The 13,584-nt window shown below is 35.5% G+C and overlaps 1 protein-coding gene across 1 annotated transcript; it reads right to left on the bottom strand.

The window, feature by feature from the left end:
- Positions 1-517: 517 nt before the first annotated feature.
- LOC109193013 (transcription factor LHW) lies at positions 518-6,408 on the bottom strand. Its single transcript, XM_019343773.1, has 10 exons — positions 5,681-6,408; positions 4,535-4,732; positions 4,334-4,415; positions 4,175-4,216; positions 4,035-4,094; positions 2,433-3,932; positions 2,228-2,329; positions 1,895-2,035; positions 1,682-1,807; positions 518-1,165 (listed from the first exon to the last, which is right to left on the bottom strand). Exons 1-10 carry the CDS (start codon positions 5,773-5,775, stop codon positions 1,010-1,012), a joined length of 2,502 nt encoding a protein of 833 aa, XP_019199318.1. The 5' UTR covers positions 5,776-6,408; the 3' UTR covers positions 518-1,009.
- Between the last annotated feature and the right edge of the window lie 7,176 nt (positions 6,409-13,584).

The following is a 13,584-nucleotide window of genomic DNA, read 5'->3' as shown; positions in this document are numbered from 1 at the left end:
GTATGTCGATTTTATGTATTGCACTAATATTTACATTAGTAAAGTAGTGAGTAATTGTAAAGAATCATAATCAAGTGAGAACTAACCACTACTGGAAATTCTGAAATTTCCGACAACCTGAAAATGATCTTAAATTAAGTTGATACCAAAAAGTTCAAAAAGTGGTCGGAAATAGCAACAAATGTTTTTCCGAATACCAAAAGTGGTCGGAACAAGACTTTCAACTTGATTTAAGATCACTTTCAGGTGGTCGGAAATTTCAGAATTTCCAGTAGTGAACCTTAACCTGCGAACTACTGAAGGGTTGCACTGCAACTACTACGTGATTGCACCGCAACGGCTCCCATGTATGCCTGGAGGGCCTTTGCGGTGCAATTGTATCCGATGCGATGCAATACTTCAGCAGTTCACAAGTTCACACGTTAAGGTCAATTCGTACCTGATTATGGACCAATTGTAAATGCATGCATGCATATACACGTACCACACCACAAACATGAATATTCATGCTAAATATAATAAAAATAGTGCTAATTTGGTGAACAAATCCCTTCCTATCATCTCCCATCTCTCTGTACAGAAGCCCTATCATCAGATCTGAATCAACACTCCATTTAAAAGAAAATAGTTTCACCTACACAAACAAACTACTGCTTCAAGGAGATGAATCAAATAAACTACGTAATTTATGCAATCAACACTCATCCTAGCTAGCTAGGGATACATATATATGTTCTAGAGCCTCGTTGCGCTAAGAGTCGGGCTCAGTAATACATACATTCTGGAAATACAATACTCTCACTCAAGTCATCGAATAATCAAATCTTCCTAGCCCAGACAGACTTCAGATTTAGATACAGGACTACAGGACGAGCACAAGATCAGAGTTAACATTTGGACCGGACCACCAAAAGGATCTACCTGGAGTGAAGTTAGTCATGGCAAGCACGATGGTCGCTCGCTCTTAACGTATATCCAGACACAGGCCGTTCGATCGTGCCATGGTGGATCAGTGCAAACTACTGGCTGCTTGGTGGAACTGGTGACCCTTCATTGCTTCATTATCAGTACCATTGGGCGTTGTTTCCACTCCATTTTTTGTTGTTTGCTCCAAGAGATGAACGAGGGATATAAATATCTCCATCCTTGTTATGTCTCTGTTAGCCTGTAGCATATAATGTAAACATCTCTCGTTAGAAGGTGTGGAAGGAAGCATTATATTTTTTGGTCAGACCACGAGGTGTCCTGAGCAGACCCTAAGTGTAGTAGGCTCCTTTAAGCCCGTACCATACTCAGGCCCCAACTGTAGGAGGCACCTTTAAGCCCGTACCATACTCAGACTAATACTCGTTCGCACTGGGCCGGCCCAATTAAGGGGAGGCACCTTTAAGCCCGTACCATACTCAGACTAATCCTCGTTCGCACTGGGCTGGCCCAATTAAGGGGCAAAGTACTGGCCATATTGGTTTTTCCATACGAAATGAGGTTCGAACTCCCGACCTCTATTAAGGGACAAGAGTGCACGACCACTCACGCCAATCAAGCTGGTTGAAGGAAGCATTATATTGCTACAAGGAAAAACCGACTTTAAAGAAAAGTGTCCGTGGGGTGGAAGTGGAAACGTTTTGGGGCACACCAAAAGGCAATTAGGGCAGCAAATTCAGGTAAAGGAGGTACATACCTCAACAGTAAATCGTGCCCATATTTTCTCATTCTTCGTTTCCATGACCCCCTTCAATATAGTCAGTCCTAATCCTCGAATAATGTCAGCAATTTCCAGGAAGAAGCCACGTTGTTCACAAAGCATCTGTGGCAGACCAAAAGACACAAACTAAGCATCTTATCGTGTTCAGATTTATGTCATCTAATCTAAGGAAGAACAATGCACACAAACCTCCACAAGCATCTGACGAGGCTGATTTAGATCCTCGACGATGATAGGGCAAACCATAGACTCCGATCCAACTTCGTATGCCCATGTTGCTCCCCCTTCAAAATTATCCTTAAGACGTAACCCTCCTTCCTTGCCAATAATCTACAGCTCCACAAAATAAGACGTGATTAAAAAAAAACAATCTAGAATATACTTTTACAGAGAATTGAAACATGTGCTCCATCTCAACTAAAAGGCTAAGCTGATAGTTAGATTGCACATTAATGGTTATATGCTCAACACAGAGAACTTGAAGCATCAGATTTTCTAAAAGGCAAAGGATTATTATGGCACCTTTGACTCTCCGGTCTGTTTTAGTTTGTCTGCGTGTTTTGTTACGCTCTGCAAGAAAAGCATGTGCTTGATAGTGCGTTCCAAGAGAGCATCGATGCTACACTGTTAACCACATAAGCAATGAGAGGAAAAAAAAATGTGAGTACGAGAAATATTGTAGAAAACGGGAACAGATAGGGAAAGAATTGAACAGGATGCATCTCACCTTGGCCCCATTAGGCACAATTTCCCGCAATTCTTTCACACGATCTTGAATCATTTGGCGATCTTTTGGCCTAGGCCTAGGGTTCTCCCCTGGTTTAAGCCTCTTACGACTTGGTTTGCTTGTTTCATCGGGCTTTTTGGAACTTGCAGTCGAAACACTAGTAGTCTTCTTCATGTCATGCCCCCCCTGTTCGATCCATGAACTTACTTGTGACCCATACATCGAACTAGTTTGAGGATAGGTTGCCGGAGTTTCCTTGGTGGAATCAAACGAACAAGACGTCAAGACCCTCGTGTTTGCCCGAGACTTAGGACAACCAAATAACTCTCCCGGCATTTGAGTAGACGCCCCAACCCGGCCATAGGAGCATGATGCATTAGGGCCCGATGAGCTGCTCATATTTGTCAATGTGGTACGGCACGAGACATTATCGTCCACGCTCTGCTTGGCAGAAGGGGTCGACGCTGCAAAGTCTAAAAGATGGTCGAAAGAAGTCACTGCTAATGTACCCGAGTCGGACTTCCCTTGATTGACAGTAGAAGAGGCGTCCTGACTTATCAGAGATGTAGACGGATTATGACCCGTCATATCCTTTGCGTTTGCGAAATTGTTCCAGCTTCCATTTAGTAGTTTATTCTTGAAATCAGCGCCCAGAATATCGAACAAGTCATCCCCCGATTGGACACATGGATCTTCACAATTACTGTCCAGCATTGAACTCTGCAACCCGTATTCATGTTTTGCATCGTAACTAAAATCAGGAACGTGCTCGCTTAAACTCTGATTCTCGTTATTTTGCGTCAGCACAATCCCGAGTGCTTGGAACAAATCATTTTCTACCGTTCCCATATTATCTGCAGAATAATTTGTAGGCAAATGGTTCACATTACCAGATGAAGATGCCTCGAAAAACTCAGAACTTTGAAGCCCACTTGCACCAGAATGTGGGAAAGAAAGATTCTTCCTTGGAGATCGGTTTGCATCCAAAAATGAATCTATATCGGGAATTGATTCCAGATGTGTTTCTGCTCCAACAGATTGAAGCCCAGAAATTTCAAGACAATTGGGAATCAGCCCGGCATCTGTTCTTGGCTTTGGCTGTGATATTTTATAGCCGTTGGGCAAAGAGTTAGTTTTTGTATGACAAGCAGCAGACATAATCGAGGACTGTTGATTTGAAGGAGGCCAAGGAATGTAAGTCGAGGACTGTTGATTTCGCCACATATTAGGATTTGAAGGAATCACTTCAGCTTTTATCTCTTCTTTTCTGAGACGATTTCTCGGAGAAATGTTCGATTTCATTAGTGGAACGACAACATTTCCTTGGCGGTGATTATCATGGTACTCAACAACGCTTTGGGAAATCGAGGAACTTTGAAATGTTGTGTTTTGAACGGGCTCTTTCATTGCGTTTTCATCTGATAGCAAGACACCGGGAACACATCCTAGTTGACAAATCAACGTTTTCACATCATTCACAACACCCACATTCTCCGTTATCTGAACCACCAAATATTACATCAGAATCAAGATTCGAATGTCAAAATTTAAGCAACACTTCAGCTTAATACTCATTCAAGAAATACCCAAGAAAGAACTTACCAATTTGTACGACCCAAGTTGAACAACACCGTGAGGAAGAACAGGAATAACTGCAACTGTCTGCATACAATAAAGACGAGAACTTTAACGATGCTACAGAGAAGAATACATACAACAAAATGAGGTCGGAAATAGTATACCTGCATGCCAGCCGAAAATTGTTGAGACAGCTCTTTCAGAACCTAAGAGACACAGACAACCCAGATAAATTGTTAGCCGATGAAAAGCACCGACACCCGAATAAAACTCCAACACTTAAAGTGACACTAATTATAATTACTAATCCAGCAAGTACACACCTCTATTGGGTGCGTTTCTCGACAATACCCCTCTGACAAAATCCATTGATGGTTACCAGTAACAGCAGCTCGTCCAACTAGTCTGAGGACCAAAAACGAAGACATTTTCAAGGCAACTCTTTCTGGTTAGCGTTTTAAGACAGCAAAATAATGTCTTTAGTCTAGACGTGATATAAAGATACACTCTTTCTTAGTTCTTACCCTTCTCCTACAACGTTGAACTGATTTTCTATCATCATCTTGTTCACAAGCAACTGCACCCTCTCCCCTGTATGCAAAAGCTGAGAATTACAAGCGCTCCAATTTTGAAAAGCCAGTTCTGGGTTCTGAGACCCAGGAATCCCGTGGATACCGGAGTAGAGTACAGGTTCATAATAACATTCTTCCCAAATCAAAAGCCTACAAATCAAAAACAGAAAAAATTAACATACTTATCCATTGAAGCATGAAAAGTTACTCGATAGGGATACTGCTAAAACAGGAATAACAATCAATACCAAATGCAATTAACCAAAGTCGTATATCAATGAATTGCTGTAGTTAAAACTAAGAACAAGATATAAGCACTTTGTCTGAAAAGAGAATAAGAGCTTATAGAATGAAACAAGAATGGCAGACTCAGTAATAAGTATGTTCATGTAAAGGAAATCACAATAAAGGGGTTCATGAGATTAAAACAAATCTACCTCCCACTATGATTCTCTAAGATGAACAGACTGGACAAACCACAAAATTCCAAAAGTAGAAAATGAAAGCTATCTGATTACTGCTAAAGGAAATAAAAAACAATATCCCTAAAATCTATAACAAGACAAATGATATCTTAATCAAGAAAATCATCCACAGCTCTCAATTCATTGATCAATTAATCTTTTAAAAAAAAAAATTAGTACAAATTAAGACTGGTTTTATTCTGGTCAAACAGGGAGACAAGAGTAGATAGCTACTGAACACAATATAATCAGTGAAACTTATTTTTGGGTTTTGCAGAGCTGAACAGCAGAAAAAGATTAGCAGCCTTTACTTTTTCCTTTTTTTTTTTTGTTTTTTCTCTTTCAATTGCCTTCCATTTTCACAACAGTAATCAGGACACAGTCATTAAAACACGAAAGCAAAAGGAGATAAAGCAGAAAAGCCTAAAAGGGGAAAAGAACGTTTCAAGCAAAGCAAATAAGTGCAAGCTTCTCACATAATTCTCCATTTTGTGAGAAAATCACACACACACAAAAAAGGAATAAACCCCAAATCAAGACAGAGAATACAGTTTCAGTATAAACAGCAAGACAGAAGATTAAACAAAAAAATAACAAGAAAGAAAGAAAGAAATGAGAAATGAAGAAAACTGACTTGGGGTTATGGCAGCCGATCTTCCAGAAAATAGCATAAGACCATCGATTGACTCCACACAGAGTCTTCAAAGCTTCCTTCAGCAAGTACCCCATAGCGAATTACAGTCTATGAATTTATTTGAAGAACAAAACTTTCTCTTTTTTTATTGCGGAGATAAATAGAAAAGAAAAACTGAATAGTTGTCAGCGCCGGCGAAGAATCATTGCTCTCCTGGTTTCCGGCAAGTGCAGTTCAAATGGCCTAACTTCCTCTACAAGACCCGCGCCCCGCCTGTTTGGTTCTCAACCCACCGCTCCTTTTCCTCTCCGGATCCAAATTCCCTACAATCATGCGCTTGAAACCCATTCTAGAGAGGGAAAGAAGAGAGGAAGTAAGCTCCCAAAGGAGAGAGAGAGAGAGAGAGAAAGGAAGAGCTTTAGAGCTTCTTTTTTGAAACTCCGACGACCCTTTCCGGGAAACCTACACTATGCCACAAGCCTTGAGCTCACAGCTAACAATAAGCACAATTTTCTCCATTTCAAGAAGCAAAGAAAAGTGGGTATATACCAGTGTATCTGTATCAAGATTCAAAGAATTGGAGAAAAAGACGAGAGCTTTAGAATGGGAGCAAAGAATCTCAGGGTATATCTCAAGTGTGATGGTTTTTTGCTGAGAACTTAACGGAGATAGGATTCACTTTTTGCTTTGTTGAGGAGGAGAAGATGAAAGCGTTTGTGGAGTGTGCCCGTGCTATAATGCGCCAATATTAATCAAAGAAGAGACTCGCAGAGAAAATGGGCTGAGAGTTTGGGAAGAATTGCGGTTTTGCCACTATGGAAATTGTTTTGTCGGCTTTTGCGGTCTTTTTCTACAACTTCAGGAGTTCATGCCTTGGAACTGCACAAGAATCTTAGAATTTACACCTTTTTGGTCCTTCAAAATTCCAAAAATAATAATTTAATTTTTAAAAAAAAAAATTACTCCGTACTAAATATACTTTTATTTTTGTCACGTAATCTGCATTGATCAGATGAAAAATACAAAACGAGAGAGAAAAACATGATACTCGATGAAAACACATATAATACAACCCTAATAAAATTCGACAATGTGGAAAAGAAATGGTGTCTATTTTTATAATTAAGAAAAACGAATCATCACAATAATGTAGTGTGTTTTGTAAAATTATATCTTATGCTTTCTAAAAGATACATAGAAAGAAAGTACAACTTATAAATAGGACGTCACAAATTCGAACTTCAGTGGAAACATTGACTCTTTATACTTCAATAGATTGAGACATTAAAATATGTATGCACAAATACTACATAGTCAGTAGTATTAAGAAAAAGTACAATTTACAAAGTATAAGATATAACTTTGTAATTTTAATAAAATACGCCGCTCAACTACAAGGTCTTTGGTAATATCAGTATAATATATACCAGAGTAATAAGTAAAATATATGGATTGATATAAAATATATATAGGAGATAGTGTAGTTGTGAAGCAATGAGCTTTTGATGTGGGTGGATATATAAAAATGGGACCTCTAGGGTTTGTATAGTATATAGTCTCTCATTTTCCACCCTTCTTTTTTGAAGGGAAGGTCGGAGGGAGGGGTTACTCAAGACAGTGTAGTCAGGATTGGTTGCCGCCGATAGTGGAGGTCGCTTTCCTTCTTCATCTCTCATTATTTGCCCCTCTACTTTTACCATAATTATACATTGCCCACTGCTCCTTCCACTACTCTCATCAATATAATTTTGTTGTCGTTCGGTGAGGTAAATCGCGAGTCATCATTCAATTAGTTCTTAGTTTTCATCTGTCTATACATTCTGTGCACAATGAGTCTTCATCATATCTGATCAATTTAATATGTGAGAATCGGACCTCCACTCTGCTGCTGGAGCAGAATTTCGAGAGTGACCCTTGAACCATTGAGTTAAACTCTGCGGCATCATCAGTATAATTCATCTGCCTTGGGATGTATCTCAATTGATCAACTAACATAAAATAAGTTTATAAGTCTTGTTTTGCTAATAGTCATATAGTGTATTGTTCAAATTTTATCAAGGACAAAAAAATATATAAATTTGATATAATGTTATGGCCTATGAGGATTAATTAGTCATATCATATAATTTACATCCACCAATTTTCATGACTGAAGTGGTGGGAGGCCCTTAATTAGCTTCCGTATTTGAAACCCCACCTTAATTATTAGCATATAATATTTTTCTCATCAAATCTTACATTAAATCATTGTAATGAGCATTTATTAGTTATATTATTACTCAATCTGTCTAAACAATATCGTCTCATTTTTTTAGTACTACTGACTCTGTTACAATACAATATCTGTTTATAACTACTTTCTCAACCTACTGAAGCACAAAGTCAATATCGCATTCACTGAGACTCAAACTCACAACCGCCCATATAGAAGAGCAACTTGGTCCATTGACCACAAGGTCCTAGACCCCGTCATAGAGCCACTACAGAGGTAAATCACGAATTGCACAATCAGTCCACCCATCATACCCTAGTCTTCAATCTTCATGCGTGCACACGCAATCAAACCCACACCTTCCATCATCCCCAGTCTTTTTCCCATTCATGTTTTCAATGGAATTCGAACACTCACAGTATTACCTTCAATTGTGACATCAAGTAGGACAACGAACCTTTACACTAAGTCCTAAGGGTTACAATGATGGATTATTTTCTATACATTTAAAAGTGTGGGTAAAAAAAGTTGTCGTCCGAGTTAAAGATCATTCATGCTATTGATTTGGTTCGAAAATGTTTGTTTTAATTGTGGATGTTATTGTACGCCTCAATTAAATTTCGTTGGCAAATTTTTTCTTTTATTTTATTTTATAGTATACATTTAATAAAGATGAGAACGAGTGAAAATTTTCAAACTAGCCTACATTTAAAACTTAAACTTGTATGTAATAATTTACAATCAAATTATACTCTAAGTTCAAGATATCGGAGATGAGAACTGTTTTTTTTTTTTTTTTTTGAAAAGTACATACTAATTATGTTACAATATACTCCGTAGTATTTGTCTATACATATTTTATTAATCTACGACTTTCTATTTGAAAGAACCATAGTAATATCGCTCCATCACAAAAACTTTGACACAGAGAAATGAGAGCTTAATTACTTATTAAAATGTTGGTTTGGTGGATTTGAAAGTGTTTATATTGATTTAATAAATAAATAATTGAGGCATTGACCAGAATAAGCGTGCTTGTTCAACAATGATAATATACTATGTCGTAGGTAGGAAAAGTTAATAGTTTTATACGTATTTTAAATATGATTATGTATGCAGCAGTTTGTATTGTTTTTTCTCACTCTTACGTATATATACTCCGTATTTTCTCACCAAATACTCCGTAATATATAGTTACCTAACCACCAACATGTATAGTGGAAACAATCTACTTGCTGATACTTTTTATTTATTTATTTTTTATTTTTATAATTCTACCTATTTGGACTTTAGTTTGATCATATTTGGTAGTTCACTAGTTGCATTCCAACATGCATGCACAACATATTCTATTTTTAGATAGATTTGACTAATTTTAACAATTTAGTTAAATCAAATCTTGTAAGTAGGCATCGGTAAACAACGAATTAACTTACAGGTTGTTTGGTGGTAAAGAATGTGATGGATTTAATTAATCTAGGTAGATCGAATCAATAAACTCAATAAATAATGTAAATAGGAAATGAATATAGATAGATAGGTAAAATGATGTCGTAAGGTCACGAGACCGTATATTGTATTAAATGACGACAAGCTATTACAACGATTGATTAGGACAACAGTGATGAAGATGAGATGTTGTAATAATTGTACAATGCATATTTATACAAAGGAAATCACAACCACTTAGGCTAAACTCGTGGTGGGTCACGAGACTAAATCAAGCTAAGGTTCACATGGTGGGTCACGATACTGAGTCAAGGCCCACCATTTCGGGCCTGGAGGCAGGCTCCGAGCCCTGGATCTTTCTTGGGCCACTCAAATTATCTTCTTGGGATGCTCGAATTATACACTCTTAGACCCCGGGTCCCTATTATTTTGGGTCATTTCTAATATCTCCATCATAATGAATTAAGGAATAAAAGAATTATAATTTTGTGGGTTTAAGCATTATATATAATACTTTATGACATAAATGTAATACACATTTTGCAAGGAATAAAATAATAACATAACAAATTGCATATATCATCAATACTTTAAGCCATATATAATATTATAGTATAAATGTAGTACTTTATATGAAAACTATAATAAACAATTTATAGGAAATAAAATATCATTGAATAGTAGAATTTCATATATAATCAATACTTTAATTAAGCTTTATATAATACTTTGTAGCATAAATGTAATATTTTATAACAAAATTCTAATAAACAGTTTGCATGAAATAATATTACCAAGCTCATAAGTCATAAGACCTAAATTCTCATGACCTAACCCGTCTCAAAAATTGAGACTCGTGAGCCAATCTTACAGAAAAATTTGCTTTTATTTTGTACCTAATATGAACTTTTAATGGAATATAATAATTATTATTTTACAAACTAAATTATTTTAAAATCTATATCTAAAAAATTATTTTAACTATTAACCCACATTTTTGCGCTAGAAGCAAGTACTATATCAACTCCATTGTGTGCAGAAGTATACAATTTGAAATTAGATGGACTCAATTTACCTTCTCATAGGCATAAGATAGTCTAGAATATAGGGATTATAGTCTGGTAAAATCAAGAAACTTGAATTACAAAAGTAACGTAAATGAATTAAAATATTGATCATATCTTTATAAGTCATTTTACATATTTTTTATCAATAATAATAAACAACTAACTACCGAACATCATTTATAAATAATTAATACTATCCACTTGTTAAATTTTATAACACAACATGCTATTAGCTATTAACTATCATAATCCGCTACCTCCATTGTATAGTAATAAGCCTATTGCAACTTTTTCTTGTGTAATTTAAGAATAATGTGTTATCAATTACTCGTGATTAAATAGAATATTAGGGTTATAATTATAATTTTGAAAAAGTTTCCCAAACAAGCTACATTGTTGATGTACTTAAAAACATTCTGAATTACCCAAAGGGCAACATTGCCCTAATTGAAGATGACCAAATCTGATAACATGAAACCCTTTGCTATGCAAAGAATAGAAAGAAATAATTTTAGTTTCACTGTCAAAATAATTTGATGATTTTGTTTTATTGTTTCCCAACCCAAATGATATCCATCACATTCAGTAATAATATACATGCCTATTGGTGGTCCAAAAGGTTTTTACAGTTACCAACAAAATTGGAGACTTCACAACTTCACTTGGTTGGCCCAGATTCCAAATAATTACACCAAAATTGTTTGCTTTTTTTTTGATATATTATTTGAATACTTTCTAGGGAGAGGCAAAATTGCTTTGAGCCCCCAAACCCTTAAACTGGTTGGGGTAAATGGCTGGTTCCCCAAGCTGGCTATGAGGGTATTGTAGGAAGTTGAGTACCTTTATTCCCATTGGTTCTGTGGTCCATTGTCCCAATTCTCTTTTGAGGCATTATGATTTCCCATTTCTAGGCTCTTTCATTATGCCTTTTGGGTAACATTCTGCTATTTTCATGGTTTTTATTTTTTTCATACCCTAGCTATGCCCTAAACTTTAGTGTAGGAGTGCTACATTATACATCACTAGACTTTAGTTCTCCCAATCCTTAAAGAATGTTATTTATATATATATAGGTTTTTCAACTTCGGGACTATATCCTGAACCCTATGAACTCGCTCCAAATCTCTGAAGAGGTCCCACACCGAATTGTACCTTTATACACACAAAGAGTTCAACCCTAAACTCATACCAAATTGGTGGAGTTCATCTCCAGATTATCTGTGGATTGTGGTGGATTTCCTTGAATAATACTTCTCCGTGCATGTTATGTATCTTTCACACATGTTATTTTTCTTGAAAAGATTCCACCTAACTCTGATGGCTTACACCTGACCTAAAATATTGCTCAAGAAAAATTAAATACTGAAATCGGCATCAACAACTTGATAAGAATTGAACCATGCACCTACAGCACCATACGACTAGTAACGAAACAAAGCTAACATCAATTGCTTTAGATTGATTAATTAGTTGAGTTATTTCCTGATGATTCTCTAACTCTCTTTTACTGTGCTGGTAATTAGTTTTGACTAAATTCATAAATACATATATAAAAGCTAATAATTATAATCATGTCACCTAGCTATCTTTAAAAAAAAAAAAAAAAGAATTTTCTACTATATTAAGATATATCTATTAAATATTCTATTTTAAATAAAAATGTTGAAATAATAAAATATTTACTAAATACTTTTAGCCACAATTAACTCGCTTAACAATTCTTACTTTTTTGTTTCTAACTTATCATCTTTCAACTTTCAAGTAACTTTTAGCTAAGTTTATCAAATACACTAGTCTTTGTATAAACAAATTACCTATAAACACACTAGTTTTATTAAAATGTGATAGAAAATTTAATAAATTATTTTTCATCATTTTCTTAATTATCCAAATTCCTTAATTTATAACAAGAGTTGATGGTAGAATAAGTAGATCTGAGGTTGCTATAATTAATAATTTTAAAATTCACTGTTGGGTCTTATGATTGTCGTTTTGGTTCAAAACAAATAAAAAATATGTAATTTTTTTTCTTGATGACTATTCCTCTAATGATAATGTTAATTAATACCGTCCTTTAGTTTTTATTCTTTTGTTGCTAACTTCCCCAACCTTTTTTTAATGTATTAATGTATGACTAAGGTTTGCTGACAGTTATTGTCTGTCTTACATTATCACCTTTTCACTCCGCGACAGAACATTTGTGAGTATGTAAATCACAATGACCAGACAGTGTCAAATGTTAGTGTGTACAAGAGATCTATTCATTTTGAATATAATTCTTATACTGCCGTTGTTGATGTTTGAACATTGATTTATTCTTTCAAATACTGCTTACTGAACCATTAAGTTAAGTTGCTGCGGGCAATAATATAATCTTCTAACGCTGATTACTCTAGTTACAATGTTTGAATTTAATACCTTAAAATAACTTTTTTTTTTTGTCACTTAAAAATAATATGCTTTAATTATATATGCAATAAAATATTTAAAATAAAAATAAAATAAAAATTGTTGTTTTGGGTGGTTGTAAGGCTCTGATGCTTCTATTCTGTTATTCCCCATCTTCAATAATTAAAAATTATTACCTGGGATTAAAAAATATTCCAACCCCACATGCTTGAAGGGTGAGGGGTGTAGGTGGCCGTCGGATCTAGAAATGTAAGGGTGGGATCAATGGTGAAGAAAGCATGGGTGCACGAAAAGCTTTCTTGATTTCTTGAAATTCGAATTTTGACCCCACTCGTTTGTGAAAATTACAGAGGGGACAAAAAAATAAACAATTTGGATATATTCTTTGGGGGGCGTAGAGGCATCAAAAGATGGAACGCTAGTTGGAGGCACATGAGGTTAGTGTTACCTTTTGTAATTTTTATTTTTTTATTTTTAATTTTTACTTTAACCCCAAAGTGTTGTATAGTCATTTTTGTGGGGAAATGGGCAAAAGATTCCTACACAAATGTTTTGATGAATATGTATATCACTGTGTCAATTTGGGGTTCTAAATTTACTTTTCATTTTTTTACTACTTTAATTTTATTATATGGGGGTATGTACTGTGTATATATGGGAGAATTCTTCTCCTAAAAGGTTGAATCTCTAACTCTAAGAGCCCTCCACATCTTGACTCGACAGAGTATTTAGGATGATGTAAATTACGATGATCAATAGCTCAGCAG

The sequence above is a fragment of the Ipomoea nil genome, unplaced genomic scaffold (assembly GCF_001879475.1).
Source record: "Ipomoea nil cultivar Tokyo-kokei standard unplaced genomic scaffold, Asagao_1.1 scaffold1834, whole genome shotgun sequence".
Lineage (NCBI taxonomy): Eukaryota > Viridiplantae > Streptophyta > Magnoliopsida > Solanales > Convolvulaceae > Ipomoea > Ipomoea nil.
Note: the sequence above shows the minus strand (reverse complement) of the source record. Positions and strands in the feature narration are given on the sequence as shown.